This window comes from Chelonia mydas, chromosome 3 (assembly GCF_015237465.2).
Source record: "Chelonia mydas isolate rCheMyd1 chromosome 3, rCheMyd1.pri.v2, whole genome shotgun sequence".
In the NCBI taxonomy this organism is placed as follows: domain Eukaryota; kingdom Metazoa; phylum Chordata; order Testudines; family Cheloniidae; genus Chelonia; species Chelonia mydas.
Window position 1 is genome coordinate 59,463,626 of NC_057851.1, and position 19,680 is coordinate 59,483,305.

The 19,680-nt window shown below is 41.9% G+C and overlaps 1 protein-coding gene across 5 annotated transcripts in view; it reads right to left on the reverse strand.

Moving 5' to 3' along the window:
- LOC102939288 (pleckstrin homology domain interacting protein) overlaps window positions 1-19,680 on the reverse strand; it is a 309,900-nt gene that overhangs the window by 68,487 nt on the left and 221,733 nt on the right. For all 5 annotated transcript variants that reach the window (XM_037894360.2, XM_037894359.2, XM_037894361.2 and 2 more), the window contains one exon: window positions 9,794-9,913. In XM_037894360.2, coding sequence (XP_037750288.1) covers window positions 9,794-9,913 — 120 coding nt within the window. The remainder of the gene's footprint in view (window positions 1-9,793; window positions 9,914-19,680) is intronic.

A 19,680-nucleotide genomic window follows, 5' to 3' on the forward strand; every position in this document is an offset into this window, starting at 1 on the left:
TTGTGGTTGCAAAGTCAAACACTTAGGAGTCATGAAATAACAGACTTAAGGCAACCTTAATTCGGCCTCCTTGTATGTATGTATTATGATACCGTCATCAATTACACGATCACATACTATTATTTCCACAAGACCCCAATGTCATTCAGTGCACAGAATGGACAATGTTCACTTAATAAGCCAGCCATTCTATATTTCGAAAGGTTATGCTCAAATAAATTTGTTAGTCTCTAAGGTGCCAAAAGTACTCCTTTTCTTATTGTTCAAAGTGTGGCTCATGCTTTATTTATTACATACTATTCAAACCCTTTTGCTATGATGATCATCACTATCCAAGTGCTTAGCAAACATTAATGAATGTATTTTCACAACACCTCTGTGAAATACGTAGGTACTATCCCCATTTTACAGATGGCAAACTGAGGCAGAGATTAAGGTGAAAAGTATCCTCTAATTTTGGATGCCCAATTTTAGACACTCAGAGCCTGATTTTTCAGCATTATAGCACTTATGTTTACAGCACAGCTCCCACTGACTTCAATTGTAGTTCTGAGTGCTTAGCACTTTTGCAAATCAGACCCCAGGGTCTCAAGTTGAGCACCCAGAAAATATGGAACACACAGTGACTGCATGTGAAAAATTTGGTGGATATGAGTTACTTACAATCACAAAGGAACTCTGTGCAGCGGCGGGGATAGAATCCAATTACCCAGAGTGGCATTCAACTGCTTTAACTATGAGACCATCCTCTATTTCCTGCAAACCTCTGCCTCACTCACCACAACCTTTCAACTTCTGTAACAAATGAGGCAGGAGTCCTACAGACAACAGCCTTCTTCAGTACACAACCCTGATTCATTTCCAAAGCAGGGTGGAAAAAATAGCATGTGATCATGTAATTAACGACTGTATCATAATGCTTACATACAAGGTGGCTGAATTAAGGTTGCTTGTGCATTTCTTAACTTTTGAGCCCTTGAATTTACAACTTTAATATTATTTTAGTGTAGTTTTTTGTGTGCAATTCTAGGGTTTTTTGTTTGTTTGTTTTTAAGCAAAGTGAAAAAAACAAATTCCATAATGTGATATTTTACTGACATCCACATGGGTTATCTGCAGGGCTGGAACCTTTACATACACCGCACATAACTCTGCCACTTGAGCTGACATTGGCTGACAGCAGAGGAATGATAAAACCCTAGGATCTTTGGCCATTACAGGTTCTGGAGAGAAGTGTACTCTAGTGTACTCACAGACTCTTCTGCCCAGACCTCCCCCCACCCCAAGTTTGACTCTTTCTGCCTCATCCTCTACAACCTGTACCTGTCCCAGTCCTGTCTCTACCCCACCACTCGCTCCTCAGCCCCAGCCCCACTCTACTCACCTAGCCAGTCCCATGTCTCAGGCTTCTGATCCCAGTCCCCTTTCCCAGGGAGTTCCACTGTCTCCTCTTTAGACTCCCCATTCCAGGCCCAGTCTCCCCCACTTTCAGCCACTCCTAATCTTCCCCACTCCCTTGTTCCCAATCTCCTTGCCTAGCCAATATCAATATCCTCCCCTTGCTTGGCTTCCTGTTTCCCCCTTCCCCTGAGCCCACTGGCTCCCATTCCCAGTCTTAGTTCCTGGGTTTCCCACCCAGTCTCAGTGTCCTCACCTCCCCCAGCTCCTTGTCACAGACTCTTTGCAAATCCCTCGGCAGCCAGCACATCCCTCGGCCCATGCTGCTTCCTGGAGCCCCCACTGGCCGGGAACAGCGAACTGTGGCCAGTGGGAGCTGCAACTGGCCGAACCTGCGGACGCTGCAGGTAAACAAATCATCCCGACCCGCCAGCAGATTTCCCTGATGGGCCGTGTGCCAAAGGTTGCTGATCCCTGGCATACAATATCCCTAAAGTAATTACTACTTTTGAGAGAATGGAGTTTCCAAACTACGCTGGGGGCACTGATGTGACTCATGTGCCCACAGTTTGCCCTCCTCAAGGAGCATGAGAACATAAACAGCAAAGGTTACTACTCCACCGTTATGCAGACTCTTGTGGACCCCAGAGGCCACTTTATGGATGCCAACATTGGCTGCACCAGGAAAGTTCATGATGCCAGGGTTTTCCAACTATTGGGAGTCTACATCCATGGACAAGATGCAACACTATTGCCACCAAATGACACTGTCATAAATGAAGTTTCTGTCCCCACTGTGATTTTGGAGGACTCTATATACCCCCCTTTTGCCTTGCCTTATGAAACCATACCAGAATACCTGGCAAAACAATGTTTAATCACACTGTCAGAAGGTGCAGAATGGTTGCTGAAGGTGGGTTCAGCAAACTGAAATTCAGCTGGCGCAGTCTGAAGACCTGTTAGGATTCCAGTGTCATCAATGCTGTCTGCATTACTGTGAAGCCAAAGGTGAGCCATTTTCCCCAAATGGACCCAAAACAGTAATGGATCGCTGAATCGGTACACTATACCAGAAAGTGTGCCTATCACAGCTGGAGCAGGATGCATCTGGGCAATACAAATCAGGGATGCTCTGTGCTCCCACGTTATGGGCTTGCACAGGCCAATGGAAGAGGGAGAATAGTATATTTATGAATGTGCTTGTACAATGTTTACAGTAAATGAGATACTGCCATATCATGCAACAAAATGGGGAGGGCTGATTGCCAAGCATTGTAACTTATAGGTGACATAACTGATTATGAACTGGGTAGGAGGTTGACTGCTGTGTGCTGTACTTACAGGTGACATGACTGATTATGAACTGGGGGCAGGGAAGTGTGGCAAGAACTGTGGATTTACAGTAGGGATTGACGTAGAGAAAATTATTGAATACTTATGTTCGAATACAACTTCCCAGCTGTTCCTTATCATGCGTTTATCTTTATTATTTAAAATACACATTATATGATGTGATGCAGTGATAGTAATAGACATTCTTAATAAAATAAACACAAAAATAGATTAAACCACTGCCACGGAGGCCAGCTACCACTGACACACCAATAATAACCCAACTCCAAAACCATTAATAAAACGAAGTGCATAAACCAAACATTAAACAGGGAACACAGTGACAACAAATAAATCCCCTTAGGTTGCATGTCCTGTGGCCTCCTTTCCCTTTCTTTCATGTTTAGTATGCTCTTGGCATCGCTGCACAGGGGTGGGAGGCCTGCACAGGGGATGGCTCAGCACAAAATTAGAGGATCGTATGTAGTAGATTTGCCCTGCCCAGCTGCTGTTAAGATTTGGTTGCATGGGCCACCCAAACTATGCAACTGTCCAAACTGTTTCTGCTTTGCAGCCCATGGTCCCGTGGAGGGGACTTAGGGCACGGTGCAGGCGCAGCAGGAGCCTGTACTCTTGGGGTCATAAGCATAAACAGCCTCTCAAACAGGTCTTTCTGCTGTGCTCTATCTTCCTCTCTCAGCCAATGTTCCTGCTCTAGAAACTGCACTACACTGCAATTCTGTCCTCTTACTCTGTAGCCTATCTGTGCCTTTCCACTTGCCGTGAATCCTTCTCCTTCTGGTATTGCACCTGCTTGTTGTCCCTGTCCAGAACGTTCACCATAAGTTCATCACAGAAACACTTCTGCTGGGACTGGACTGTGACAGTTCTGCATCCCAGGGGTCTGCTTGACTATACTCACACTGTCAAGGTGAAGGGACCAGAAGAGGCAGAAAGGCCTAAGAGTAGAATAGAACAGTGCATTATTGTGTCAGTACTTTAAAACAGGCCTCTGCAGGCAAAAGTGGCTTGTGGAATCTCAAGGCCCAGAAATGATACTTTTCAAAACTGAACGTTCTGAGAGGAACGTTTCAGTTCCCAAAAGCTGTGTTAACACAACTGAATCACAGTGAAACGATGCAGAAACAATGGTAAGTTAAAATTTAAAATTTTTCTGTTTAAAAATTGCAGACCTGCTTGGTTTGTGGGCAGGGAAGTGACAGCTTACTAACTAAGCCCTCTCTATCCTTTCAGGGATTCCACCTTCTGGAGGACATCACAAATCTAAAGGTTCCAAAATGTCAAAGGGACATTTTATTCCAAGCTGCCAGCAGCAAGCCAGCTGTGTATGCCACAGAGGTTTTCAAAGTTATGGTGACTGAATGCACATCTATGGAGTGGGCTGGTGATCTATAGAGCTGGAACTGGAAAGTACTCATTTTCCTGAAATTTGACTACCTCTCTTGAATTCCCTACTATGGGAAAAGTTTACAGCTAACAGCACTGGGATTGAGCCAAAATTCATGGGGGGAAAATCAACAGGATGCTGTGTTAGCATCCACATGGATTACTGCTTCCCTGCAGCGTCCGATGCGTGCTGCTCTGACCTCAACTACCCAGTGCCCACTTGCAAACATACAACAACACAGACTCTCAAAAAACTACACAACCATTTCCCCCACCCCCGACACATTTCTGGTGTATATACATTCCCCCAGCTGTACTTTGGATGTGGAGTCCATTGCCCATGGACTACATTTAACTTCCCCACCAGATAGTTTACCATTTACATGCAGCTCATTACACTGTGGGGGGACTAATTTGTATTGCATGGCATACTAAAAGGGAAGGCAATATATGGTTCTTACAAAGATGTGCTGGAGAGGTAAAGGTAAGAATGTGCAAGTTTCTAGTAAAAATTAAATTTTAAATGCTTGTTTCATTGATGTTTGTGCTTCCTGGTTTCCATTTTGAATTCCACGTGGTGGTGCTGCTAAGGTGCTGGCATTCTGTTTGCCACTGGCAGATACACGCTGCTGCCCTCAGCTTGTAATAAATTTTGCACTGGATCATAAAGCAGAAATTCCTCCGATCCGTATAACAACAACAAACATGGAACCAGAAACTCACCAGGTTGAGGGGCTACTTCTGCTTCGTGTGTGTCTGTTGCTAGTTCTGCAAGGGGCTGCTCCTCCAAAAAGCCATCAGAAAGGTCCTCTGAGTAGAGACCTAAGATGTGCTGCAGCTGCTCCAGTAGCAAAGCATCCTGGGAGACTGGTCTGAGCACGAGAGTCACTTCAGCAGCCTCATCGGGTGCTTGCTCCCCTCCAGTATCAAACTGGATTCCAGGGTCAGAAGGTCACCATCTCTTCTAACCAGACTGTCATGAAGTGCTGATGGCTCAGTATTTGGTGCCATTCCCAGCACATGGTCAAACTCCTCATAAAATGGACAGGATGATGGTGAGTTTCCAGAGGTGTGGTTCTCATCCTTAGTTTTCCAGTAGTTGTTCTTGGGATGCTTAATCCACTCTCTGCACTGGTCTGGTACATCCACAAAGCTGGCATGCTTTGTATGCATGGTCATTACTGGAACTCTTGCTGAAGTCAAATTATTTGCTTGCCTCACACGAGAGTTTAACTAAAATCTGATTGTGCTCTCATGACCAGCTAGCAGTGCACTTGGCAAAGGATTTCTTTTTGTTGGTGGCCATTATAAACATAAGAGAAGGTTCACACTGCTTACAGCTCAGTAGTCAGAATAAAAAGGAAGGGCTAAATTCTGAGCAGCTGTACTTGAACCAGAGGGACCATTTCCATTTCTTGGGAGTCATCTGGCCTTGGGATAGAAAGGCCCATGGGATTGTGGGACAGCATTGGTGAACTCTCAGGCCCCAGTATGGGAGGCATGGCCAGAGCTGCATCCATGCTGCAAAATTTGAGCCTGTCGGACTCAGGCTCAAATCTCTCCCCATACTGATGGGGTCCTGGGGCCTGCGCATGGAGGGCTTGCTGGCCTGAGTCAGACATAATTATGTGTAGATGAAAGGTGGATATGAGCCCAAGCTTGCACTGCAGTGTAGACACATCCTAAATTGTTTTGGCTGAAATTTTCCAAAACACAGCCTAAGGCAGACACCCAGTATGGAAAATTTCAGCCCAAATAATTAACGTATGTCAAAGTCATAAGCAACAGAAAATGGAGCCTTAGGGAAGTGCTGAGCAACCTTAATAGGTGATGTTACCAGCCGTGCTTATAATAAAATAATTATCCAGCTGTGGAATTTCTTGCACCCTCTCGGACACATATGGGAACAATCACTGTCAGCGATATGCTTCTGGACTAGATGTATTACTTGTACTTCTCAATTCGTATGTTTCCAGGTACAGACTAGGTGGCATTGTCAACTTCATTAATGTCAAGGTTCTTCTGAACAACAGACTGATGAGAGCATGCCTAAGTATTCCCTGTATACAGTGCAACATCTGCTTTGTCTGGCCAAATGTGAGATTTTTGTGAAACATGTCAATACTAGAAGGTGCTAAAGACTCTTCAGAGTATGGTACAGGCATATCACTGACAACCCTACAATACCTAGACGGCACCAGTGACCAGACTTGTTCATCTTGGATTTGATTCTGTGAGGAGCAGAGCACCTCCACAGAGGCTCTCAATGAAAGCTGAAGTTGATAATCTATGTGGGAACTCAGTTCAGCACTCTGGGTGCTCAACACCTCTCCAAAAATGCTCAGCTCTTTGAAGATTCAGGCCTGTACAGATTATAGTGTATGGCCCAACTATTTCCTGTGGCTTTTTCCTGAGGGGTGAATTTGTGTGTCATTGATTGTGGAAGACGGGGTACATAAAATCTTGTTTTTGACTTGGATTTTCAAGCCATACATTATCTTAAGTATTGTTCATGCACCCAATATATTGTACTAAGCACATTTTATAAATTAAAAAACAAATTGTTTTATGTATCTGTCATTTCTGGAATTGAACTACTGAATCACAGAATTGTAGGACTGGAAGGAACCTCGAGAGGTCATCTAGTTCAGTCTCCTGAACTCATGGTAGGACTAAGTATTATCTAGACCATTCCTGACAGGTTTTTGTCTACAAATCTCCAATGATGGAGATTCCATAATCTTCCTGGGCAATTTATTCCAGTGCTTAACCACTCTGACAGTCAGGAAGTTTTTCCCAATGTCCAACCTAAACCGCCCTTGCTGCAATTTAAGCCCATTGCTTTTTGTCCTATCCTCAGAGGTTAAGGTAAACAATTTTTCTCCCTCCTCCTTGTAACAACATTTTGTGTACTTGAAAACTGTTATCATGTCCCCTCTTGGTCTTCTCTTCTCCAGACTAAACAACCCAATTTATTCAATCTTCCCTCACAGGTCATGTTTTCTAGACCTTTAATCATGTTAGTTGCTCTTCTCTGAACTTTCTCCAATTTGTCCACATCTTTCCTGAAATGTGGCACCCAGAATTGGACACTACTCCAGTTCAGGCCTAATCAGCACGGAGTACAGTGGAAGAATTACTTCTCATGGCTTGCTTACAACACTCCATGCCAGAATGACATTTGCTTTTTTGCAACAGTATTACACTGTTCACTCATATTTAGCTTGTGATCCATTATGACCCCCTCTACCTTACTCCACTACTCCTTCCCAGGCAGTCATTTCCCATTATGTATGTGTGCAACTGATTGTTCTTCATAAGAGGAATACATTGCATTTGTCCTTATTGAATTTTATCTTATTGACTTCAGACCATTTCTCCAGTTTGTCCAGATCATTTTCAATTTAAAATCTATTCTCTAAAGCACTTGCAACTCCTCCCAGCTTGGTATCATCCGCAAACCATATAAGTGTACTCTCTATGCCATTATCTAAATCATTTGATGAAGATATTCAACAAAACTGGACCCAAACTGATGCCTGTGGGACCCCACTTGACTGTGAACTACTAGTAACTACTCCCTGGGAATGGTTTTCCCACCAGTTATGCACCCACCTTATAGTAGCTCCATCTAGCTTGCATCTCCCTAGCTTTTTATGAGAAGGTCATGCAAGACCGTATCAAAAGCCTTACTAAAGTCAAGATATAGGACATCTACCACTTCCCCCCTATCCACAAGGCTTGTTACCCTGTCAAAGATCGCTATTAGGCTGGTCTGAGAACGATTTTCTCTTAAGTATCAGTCAGCATGGATATGTCATCACCTTATTATCTTCTAGATGTTTATGCAAATTGATTGCTTACTTATTTGCTCCATTATCTTTCTGGGTACTGATGCCAAGCTGACTGGTCTGTAATTCCCCAGGTTGTCCTTATTTCCCTTTTTATAGATTGGCACTATATGCCCTTTTCCAATGCTCTGGAATCTATCCCATCTTCCACGACTTTTCGAAGATAATTGCTAATGGCTCAGATATCTCCTCAGTCAGCTCCTTGAGTAATCTAGAATTTATTTCATCAGGACCTGGTGACCAAGACATCTAACTTGTCAAAGTAATTTTTTACTTGTTCTTTCCCTATTTTAGCCTCTGATTCTACCTCATTTTCACTATCATTCACTATGTTAGACATCCAATCGCTACTATCCTGTTTGGTGAAAACTGAAACAAAGAAGTCATTTAGCACTTCTGCCATTTCCACATTTTCTGTTATTGTTTTTCCCCCCTCATTGAGTAATGGGCATACTCTGTCCTTAGTCCTCCTCTTACTTCTAATGTATTCATAGAATGTTTTCTTGTTATCCTTTACATCTCCAGCTAGTTTGATCTCGTTTTGTGCCTTGGCCTTTCTAATTTTGTCTCTATATACTTGTGTAATTTGTGTACATTCATCTTTTCTAATTTGACCGAGTTTCCATTTTTCGGAGGACTTTTGTGAATTTGAGATCACTGAAGATTTCCTGGTTAAGCCAGGGCGGTCTCTTGCCATACTTCCTATCTTTCTATGCAATGATAGTTTGCTCTTGTGTCCTTAATTACGTCTCTTTGAAAGACTGCCAACTCTCCTGAGCTCTTGAGTTTGCTAAACTCTGCCTTTTTGAAATCCATTATCTTTATTGTGCTGTTTACCCTCTTACCATTCCTTAGAATCATGAACTCTATCACTTCATGATCCACTTTCAAATTCTTAACCAATTCCTCCCTATTTGTCAAAATTAAATCTAGCACAGCCTCTCCCCTAGAAGCTTTCTCCATCTTCTAAAATAAAAAATTGTCTCCAATATATTCCAAGAATTTGTTGGATAATCTGTGCCCTGCTGTGTTATTTTCCCAACAGATATCTGGGTAGTTGAAGTTCCCCATCACCACCAAATCCTGTGCTTTGGATGGTTTTGTTAGTTATTTAAAAAACCTCATCCACCTCTTCTTCCTGGTTAGGTGTAGTAGACCCCTACCATGATATCACCCTTGCTTTTTTACCTCTTTTATCCTTACCCAGAGACTTTCAACAAGTCTGTCTCCTATTTCCAGCTAACCTCAGTCCAAGTTTATACATTTTTGATATATAAGGCAACGTCTCCTCCCTTTTCCCCTACCTGAACAAGCTGTACGTTTCTATACCAATATTCCAGTCGTGTGTATAATCCCACCAAGTCTCAGTGATGCCAACTATGTCATAGTTGTGTGTATTAACTAGTATTTCCCGTTCTTCCTGCTTTACTTCTCACTTTAGTATACGGGGCATATACCCCACTGAAGTAACAGAGATGAGGAAAGGCACAGGAGAAATACAGTGCAATAAAAAAACCCATCACAATAGTGTGGAAAAAGAAAAGGGATAGCCCAAATGTGACACAGCATTTAGAAGATTTTGAAGGTCGCAGTGGAAAGGTAGAACGTGCTGACAGAGAAACTTTCATTCTGGAAGAAAGTAATCTTGGCTTGATTAAAATTAAGCTATAAAGGGTGTTTTAATCAATCCAAAATGTTCAGAAAAATAATGACGAAAATAATTAACATACATTTCTAAAAAAGTTATGTAAAAAAGTTGAAAAACTGGAAATGGAAAGCAAGAATCTTGAGAAAAACAAGAATACCTCATCACCCATTTGTGGCACAAACGGACACCGACGAGGAATAGTATCTGTAATCCATGCTGAAGGCAGCCATTCTTCCAACGTCAAGCCATTTTCTGCCAAAACTCCTACAGCCAACCTCTAAAGAAAATGCACACAATAATATATTAATAAGAATAATTCACCCTTTACCAAAACTCACAATTTGTCCCCAAAATATATTATTATTTTTGTCAAAGTCTCAACTGGATTTTTGTGAAAATGATTGATTTTTATCATAAAAAGGAAAATAAATGACATAACCAGATTAGAAATGCTATTGAAAAGTTTAGGGTAATTTTATAGTGCAGCAGCAAAATGAGACTTTTTATAATCAAAACAATGAAACTTGAATTTAATACAGGTACTTTCTTTTACCAAATAACATTTGACTGATGTACATAAAGTATGAATTTATTAGCGTCCAGCCATATGACAAGTTTTGAGGGTTGAGAGATAAGCAATTGAAATTTCCCAAATTCTATATTCTATTGCAAAAAAACCCTATGTTAAAAGAACATTATTAAAGATCCAGTGCTGACTGATCTTTGGAGATTTTAAAGGTGAAGCTCTAGCAAGTCTTTACTAAGCAGGCCAAATTAGGATACATTTTCATGGGAATAGCAAAAAACACATCCCTGACACAAATACCACTCCCCCTGCCAATTTTAAGTGCCCACGTCAAAGTACGGAGGTGTTAGAGCTTCTCAAAGAAAAGGTTGCCAGAATAATAGACAGTGCAACCAGCCCTGTCTATAATGTATACACATTAGGAAGTTCAGTTAGTTACAGACTAACACGGCTGCTACTCTGAAACCTACAGTAACTGTGGTTCTTTGAAATGTTGTAGTAAGTGTGGATCCTACTCTAGGTGTGAATGTGATCCATGCATTGGGAGACTGAATTTTTCATTTTTTTTATTTTACAAGTAATGTCCAGCAAAGCCTCCCATACGAGGGCATAGAGCGTGGAGTGGCTATGACCTTCCCCTCAATTCTCTCACGTTTTAAAGCCTATGTAGCTGAGGACTCCGAAAAATAAGGATGGAAGGTGGGTCGTGGGGCTACAACATCTTGAAGAACCTCAATTATTGTAGGGTAAATAACTGTACTTTCTTGTTCGAGTATGGTGTTAGTATAAGTCCCACTCTAGGTGACAGTCAAGAAGAATCCTCCCTGGATGCGAGTGAAGAGTCTCAGTTGTATTAGTCAAACATGGATTGAAGTACTGCTCTTCCATATGCAACATCTGCTCTGGCAGCCATGTCAAATGCACAGCATTTCACCAAGGTCACTGAGTTGCTCCATGTGGCTACCTTACAGATCTCAGCTACCAGTATAGTTCTAAAGCAGGCTGAAGATGCTGCCTATGCCCCAGGTGGAGTGTTTGCAGGGAGAGCTTTGCCATACAACAGATAGTAAGAAGGTAAAAATGCACTGAATAATTCTCTTTGAGATTCTCAGGGGTGACATAGCTTGGCCTTTTGATGTACTGGATATGGCCACAAAGAGACAGGGAGAAAGTCTGAAAGTCTTGTTTATGTCATATAGCAGGGCCCCAGTAACATCCAGAATATAAAGCTTCTTTTCTCCTGGTGATGAGTGCGGCTTTGAGAAGAATGGTAAGGTGACAGACTGGCTTAGGTGAATTCTGAGACCACTGTGGGGATGAATTTAGGGTCTGGTTTCATCACCACTTTGTTCCTGTGGAAGGATATATATCCCAGTCCAGCCATGAGAACTTGCAGTTCACTGACTCTCCATGCTGATGTGATGGCTATCAGAAAGACCATCTTGATGGTGAGGTGGTATAATGAACATTCTACTGATGGCACAAATGGCGACTCCAGGCTTCGCTACACTACAATGTGGGAGTAGGGTCCTTAGTCTGAGGGAAGGTAGGGAGAAGGTCCTTGAGGAATTTCAACACTGTAGGGTATGAAAAGACTGAGTATGACTGTATCAGAGCAAGACATGCTGATATGACTTCCAGATGAATTTTAAGGAAGATAAAGGCAGCATATAGTCCAGAATCTTTGGTATAGGATCTGAGTTGGATTCACATTGTTTGAGCTGCTCATATGGAAAATATTTGCCATTCTGTAAAAGAATCTTCTGGACCTGCCGGGAGCAGTCTTTGTGTGTCTTGCTCAATAAGCCAACATTCAGGCCACCAAGCACGACCCTGGGTCCAGATGCAAAATTTGTCCCTAGTTCTGAGACAGCATTTCAAGGCAGGTGGGAAGTCATATTGGGGGTGGGGGTGGGGGACTGGCTGGACAAATACAGGAGATCCAACAGCCAAAATCGTCTCAGCCAGCAGGGCAATATCATGATGACTGTAGCTCTGTCCCATTTGATCTTGGATATGCTCTTAGGGATCAGAGTGATCAGTGGGAAGGCATACAAGACCACTGAAGTAGAAAGGTGCTAGAAAGGGAGCTGGGGCTTATACTGCCCATGGAGCAGAAATCCCTGCATTTGGCATTATCTGCCATGGTGAAGAGGTCTATGGTGGGAGTTCCCATCAACAAAATATTTCCACAGTGAACAGTTGTGGCTGGTTACCACATTCCTGCCCAGAAAGTCCACCAGGTCATTGCTGAGCCCTGGTAGGTGTAGAGCTATCAGAGTCACTCCTTGCCAATGGGACTGTTCTTGGAACTTGAACACCTCCAGGCAGAGAGGAGATGATCAAGCGCCTCCCTGTTTGTTTAGTGCATCGACGACGTGTTGCCTGTCACAATCTGCACTGTGGGTGTTTCAGAGTCTGAGAAGGAATGCCATATAAGCCAGTCTGATAGCTCTCAGTTCCAAGTTGTTCATGTGAAGTTTTAGATCATCTTGAGACCCTGAACCTTGCATTTTCAGATGGCTCCAGTGGGCACCCCAGTCTGTCCCTGATGCACCTCTCCAGCATCACCATTGCGAAGGGGAACAAGAAGGATATCCCTTTTCTTACATTCAAAAGATATAGCCATCACTTGAGTTCCTGCAGAATATGGGGGGGGGGCGGGGGGAGGAAGGCTGTGATTTGTTTGGTCATAAGGTGCGTGGACGGGATATACTCCATCCTCAGCCACCATTGTAATGGCTGCAGGCAAAGCCTGGCAAGCTGCATCACACGTATGTGCACAAGGACAAAAATGGCCCAAACACACACACACACTGTTCTGCAGATCATACACTGTTGACTGAAGGGACCAGAACCTGTACTCTGGCATAAAAGCTTTCACCAAACTGGAGTTAAGCACCGCGCCTATGAACTCTACTGTCTGAGCTAGTACAAGAGATTATTTCACATACTTCACCAGGAGTTTTAAGGGAAAGAATAGGGAGAAAATGCAATCCAGGGCTGTCTCTTCTTGGGACCTGCCTCTGATCAGCCAGTCATTTAGACAGGGGCAGACAGGGATTCGTTCCTTCCTTAGAAAGAAAAGGAGTATTTGTGGCACCTTAGAGACTAAGGCCAGAAACTTGGTTAACAGTCAGCATCAGAGAGAATCTGAAAAGCAAAACCCTGTATGGGTAATGGTAAGGCCGCACTGTGAATCTTAGGTATTTCCTCAGGGGTGGAAGCTGAGAACTGCAAACCAGTTATGAACTTGACAGAGGCAAGCATTACCCTCCTAAACCTTACTCCTGTAACAACTAAACAGGCAGGCTGCTAATGTTCCCATTGTTAGTTAATTGTTCCCATTCTTAGTCGATTAAGGCTCCTTTACGTTGCCAGAGTGATGTAAAGGAGCCTTATTGTAAATGACAGTAACGGAATCCTCAGCTAGGAAAGTCTATCTGCTTTCTCCCTTTTTTCCTATGCCAAAGAGGCACAATGGAGTTAGATTACAGCTCAGGATCTATTTTACTTATCCATTTAAAAAAATACAGGACAATGATTAGCAAAACTGTACGACTTTCATGTGTGAAAGTCTCAGCAATTTAAAGCAACAGTCTACTTTACAGAATACCAAACATCAAAATAAAAGTAATGTCATTTAAATGAAAATCCAGGATTATAACTGGAATGCAGGGTCTTGGCTACCAAGTATTTGGAACTTAACTTTCATTTGTTTAGGAAATGCTGAACAGTTATGATGATTTTTTTTTCTGTATGGTAGTTTATTTTGGTAATTTATTTAAATGAAATGGGAGTGATTATATCGCATTATTTTGACAAATAAAATATGCAGATTTTTTGGTGCAGAATTCCCCCAGGAATAGAATCTGAGACTGCATGCATGTTTGTTGAGTCTCCTTAAGTATAGAATAGGACAAAGAACTCCTTTTTTCTTCTTCAGAACAAGGAAATAAAAGGAGCAGAAGAATCTCTCTCTGTATTATTATTATTTCATTATTATCGTAGCATTTAAAAGCCCCTGTCATGGATCAGGACCCTACAGTGCTAGGTGCTATACAAGTGCAGAACAAAAAACGGACAATCCCTGCCCCAAAGAGCTCACAATCTAAGAGACAGCAGACCAATACACAGAAACAATAAGCCCAGTGAGGTTCAGTATGGGTCAGCACAATAGGCTGTGGTCTCAGTACACCAGCAGCCTAGTTACTTGCACTTTGGCTCCTAGACAAAGCCATGAGGTCACTTAAATTTGCAATAGGCTCTCACAAGAAGGTCCCTGAAGAGGGACAAAGAAGGGGAGTTGGTAGGGGGCAGACAAAAAGGATTAGATATGGTAGCCATGGACTATGATCTCCAGCACCCATCTGTCTGAGGTTATAACAAGACCATGTCCAGTGGAGGGGCAAGGCAGATCATGCTCTGAGGACTGGTTCTTATGCATGCTCAAATAAATTGGTTAGTCTCTAAGGTGCCACAAGTACTCCTTTTCTTTATGCAGCTCTTGACCATCCTCTCAATTATGCTGACAGGTCATTACGGCAGAGTGTGGGGCTAAAGTCGAGGGGAGCTGACGCCCCATGTTGTAGTACAAGTACTCTAGGTGTCTGTGTTTAGATATAGTATGCAGTCTCTGCTGGTGTGATAGTTGATGCCTTTCAATAGGGAGGGGGAATGTAGATTCCCAGAAAGTGTAAAGTTGCTTTGGAATCTTTCAGCAAGTGTAAGGAACTATCGTTAGTTCGCTGAACAGCTCCAAGCACTAAAAGGGCAAGTCCTAATCCATTGCTTGTGCCTGTGAGGGATACCCGAGGCTTGGAGTCACGCCACACTCTGCATGGTCACTGCAGTGGCCATAGACCTGCCAGTGATGTCAGACATATTCATTACATGTAGAGCAGTGGTTCCCAAACTTGTCCTGCCACTTCTGCAGGGAAAACCCCTGCCGGGCCGGGCTGGTTTGTTTACCTGCCGCGTCCGCAGGTTCGGCCAATCGTGGCTCCCACTGGCTGCGATTCGATGCTCCAGGCCAATGGAGCTGCTGGAAGTGGCGGCCACTACATCCCTCAGCCCGCGCCACTTCCAGCAGCTCCCACTGGCCTGTAGCAGCGAATTGCGGCCAGTGGGAGTCGCGATCGGCCGAACCTGCAGATGCGCCAGGTAAACAAACCGGCCCGGCTCGGCAGGGGCTTTCCCTGCACAAGTGGCAGACCAAGTTTGGGAACCACTGCTGTAGAGCCATTATGGCCACAAGTCGGCCTGCTATTATAATGTCTTTCAGCTCCTCTCTGCTTTCATGATGGACATTGGCCAGGAAAGGTGTAATCTTGTCCCATGTTAAAAAGTTGCATTTGGCCAGAAATGCCTGGCACTTGGCCACCCTCAATTGTAGCAAGGCCAATGAGTATGCATTTCTTCCAAACAGATCTAAGTGTTTGGGATCCTTGTTGTTAGGTGTGTTCTAGGTGGATCTCAATGTCTCCTGGACAAACAAGACCAGCAGGGAGCCAGAGTTGGGATGGGTGTTAAAAAGTGCTTGAATCCTGAGAGGGGTACCTGACAGGGTGGATAAAAATCAATGATTTTTTTTTTAATTAAAAAAACAAACAGATTTTTTTATTTAAATCAGGTTTTTTTAAAAAAACCTATCTAAAGATCGTTTTAATTCAGATACATCTCTCATCATGGAATAGGGATTATAAATTCTAATTCTATTGTATGAGATAATATATTCATGTAATATTTAAGAAAAGTTTTGTAAATGTGTTCCAACAGTTCATGGATTAGGGACCCAAATTTATGGGGCTCCAGGGGCCTCTGTATAGATTATTTAGGTTAATCTTTCTATCTACCAATGGGACTCAGTGCTCAGTCTAGAAGATACCATCAGAGATGCTTAGTTTTACAGTTCTCCAACTGGATATGTGTCTCCAGAGATAACATGCTTGCTAACAGCAAAAATGTTTTTAAAATGAATGAATGAATGAAAAAATAAATAAATAAATAAATAAAATATAGAGGTGAGAAATAACAGACCTCACCCCTATTGTCCCTCTGAACATTTTTGTACACAGAGTCAATCCCTTACCTCTCTCTAAAAGTGCAAAGTTTCAAAAAGTTCAATGAATAGAAGATTGTTGCGGGCAGAATAGATCTGGACAAGGAGAAGAAGTCCGGAGATAAATGTGAGAAGGGAGGAACAGGCAGTAGAAACAAAAGTGAAACTGTCTGAGCAGCATATTCCAGAAGTCTTGAGGTCTTTTTAAGTGCAGCCTTCATTGATTTGAGATCTACCATGCCATTCTCTCACTAGAAGGGAAAACCCATAATGGCAGCAGGCCGTAAAAGAGACCCAGTTTGAGAATATTTTAATGAAGTTCCTCTACCTGTGGGTAAGAGGCATGCGTGCAAAATGCAAACAGTGCAACAAAGAAATACAAGGCCTGGTAGCCCGAATGAAACAACATCATGAGAAGTGTTCCTTGTCAGAAGGAAGCTGCGCTGAAAATGATGAAACATCTGAACATGCAGGATCTTCAGACTGGTAAACTTTTTTATTTCATACTTCTTTCTTAAGGACTGCCTGTCTTCCTTCTGGACTATTCTTGAATTCTCATGTTTGAGCAAAAAATATAGTTGTTACTCTATGGTACTATCATTTTAGATGCAGTTGTGGTAAAAAATAAATAGCTGAAATAGGCAGATCTTCCTTATACAATTTCACCTTTAAAGTAGTACTGAGTGGCAGTGAATGCAATGAGTAATACTAAATAAGCAGTATGGTAATAATAATTAAATAACTGCATTGAGTTATTTTGTTTAGGAGAATCCATCCTCAACATACAGGATTCTGAAAACTATCCACCTTCAAGATCACCATCATTTTCCATAGTTTCAGAGTTATCTGCCAATGACAGTGTTTCGGTCACATCATGTATGTCACATAGCCACAGTATATCTCACCTGTTGCAAAAAGAAAAAAAAAAACTCCATCATCCAGAAACAACCATAGAAAAGTTTGTGATAAGAACCAGCAGATTACAAAAAAGAGGTAATGGTTTGATTACGCAACAAGCTCTCCTTTCTGTATGACTGAGAACCCACACTTCATTAACATGGTTCAGTCATTAAGACCAGGATACAGTCCACCCAACAGAGCAGATGTCACAGGCAAATTGCTGGACAAAGTGTATGAAAGAGAAATTGAGCAGTGTGCAAAAGTTCTAGAGGGTAAAATTGTTAACCTGAGTCTTGATGGGTGGAGCAATGTTCGCAATGATCCTGTTGTATGTGTTGTGCTCGTGTGACAACAGAAGAAGGGAGTGTCTTCCTTACAGAAACAATTGCATCAGGAAATGTACACATAGCAGAATACTTACAAGAAGCAGCAGTAAAAGTTATAATAAACTGTGAAAAAAAATTCAAATATTTAGTACGCAGCTTGGTCACAGACAATGTTGCAAATGTATCCAAGATGAGAAGAAATTATTTAGAAAAGAGCAAAGAGAGTCCCAAACTAATAACAAACGGTTGCAGTGCTCATTTGATGCACCTTCTAGCCAAAGACTTCAGTGTTCCAGAAATAAAGACTAATGTTGTTGAAACTGCAAAATACTTCCGTAACAACCACTTTGCAGCAGCGGCTCTGAAAAAAGTGGGAGGAACCAAGTTAACTCCCACAAGACGTAGTGGACTGTTCTGTGCACTATATCAAAAACTGGCCTAATCTGACAACAGTTTGTAAACAAAATCATGAAAAAATAGATGGCACTGTCACAGCCAAAGTTCTCAACATTGGGCTTAAAAGAAATGTTGAACACATGCTGAGTACCCTGAAGCCTTGAACAAAATGCAGAGAAATAGCTGTTTTATTGCTGATGCTGTTGAAATTTGGAAGGAACTGAGGGAGATCTTAAAAAGAGAAATATACAATGACAGAGTTAAATTACAAGCATTAAAAAACCAAATGGGACAAGCACTATCTCCAGGTAATTTTCTTGCAAATATTCTCAATACTCTGTACCAGGGTCAAACCTTAACTACTGAAGAAGAGGAGCTGGCTATGACACGGACATCCAGCAATTATCCCTCCTCTCCATAATGCCAATTATAAAAAACTTCAGAGCTAAGGGTGAACCATTCAAGAAATATATGTTTGCTGATGATGTTTTAAAGAACATCACACCAGTGAACTGGTGGAAGTCACTTAACCACTTGGATTCAGAGACTGTTGAAATGATAATCTCACTTAACAGCAGTAGCTTCTTCTGCTGGTGTAGACAGAATATTTTCTTCCTTTGGACTAATTCATTCCAAACTGAGAAATCGTTTGGGACTTGTTTTTCTTTTCCAGATTATGAACAAACAGGAAAATGAAGCTGAAGACGACTGAGTTAGCTGCAAAAGCCAATATTTTAAGTTTCTCATGTTGACCTGGCTAACATAGTTGATTTAATTTTTGTTGTTTTTTTTTTTAAGAAAAATATTTCATTTAACTATATTAGTTAAAAACAATTTTAACAAAAACAAACCTGATTTTAAAACACCTGAATATTTAACTAAATGCAAAAATTCATATGCTTGTTTTGTTAAAATATTATATGTTTTCTGTTGAAAAAAATCCAGAATACATAACGTTGTTGTTTTAGTTAAACAAAACAATTTAAATGTCTGGCTGGTGATGTTCTCCTAATACAGCATGGCAAGAAAATCCTCCAAATATTAATGATTAGCCTGTTGAACAGGAGATAGTTCACCTCCCAAAGACTTCCTAAATATCTGCTTCAATTACCTTTGGTAAATAAAATAACCAAACAATCATTCATTTTCTGATATAGCTGTAAAACTAATCTGAAAAGTTTTCAGAATAAACCACTGTTTAAAAATGTATGGTGTGTACCTTCTAAAAATGAAACCTACATCTGACTCTGAGTTGTGAAGAATATGTATTAAGGTTATAACAACCAACAAGAATGCACTTTTATGTAGAAATCCATGATTAAATCGAGTCTTCCTGACTATCAATTTGATTTAAATCAAATCCACCCTGGTACCTGGTACTGTTTTTCAGCATGCTTTGTGGGTCTTATAGTGGCTCGTGTTTGCCACAAAAGTTCTTGCCAGATCTAGGAGGTCTACATTTATGGGGAGGAGCAATCCTGGAGAGACCAATGGCTGACAAAACTTTAAATAGCTTGTGAGTCTTCTCACAGATGACCAAAGTCTCAGTGTCCTAGGTGTCCGCAATCTGCACCAGCAGCTCTTGAAAGGCCCTGAAATTTTCCAGAGCTGGTACTGGTGTGGAGATTACAGTCTCATCTGGGGTTGGTTGCTGATTGTTAGATGATATTGATCAATTTTTGCATCCTGGTAGATTCTTATGTATATTGACCTGCCTGTGATGCTGTTTAACACACAGTGTTGTGAAACCTAGCAGTGAGAGGGATCTTTGGCCTTTGGATCTCGTTCCTCTCTGTATTTCAGCAACTGAGGTTTCGCTAGTGAAACTCCTCTTC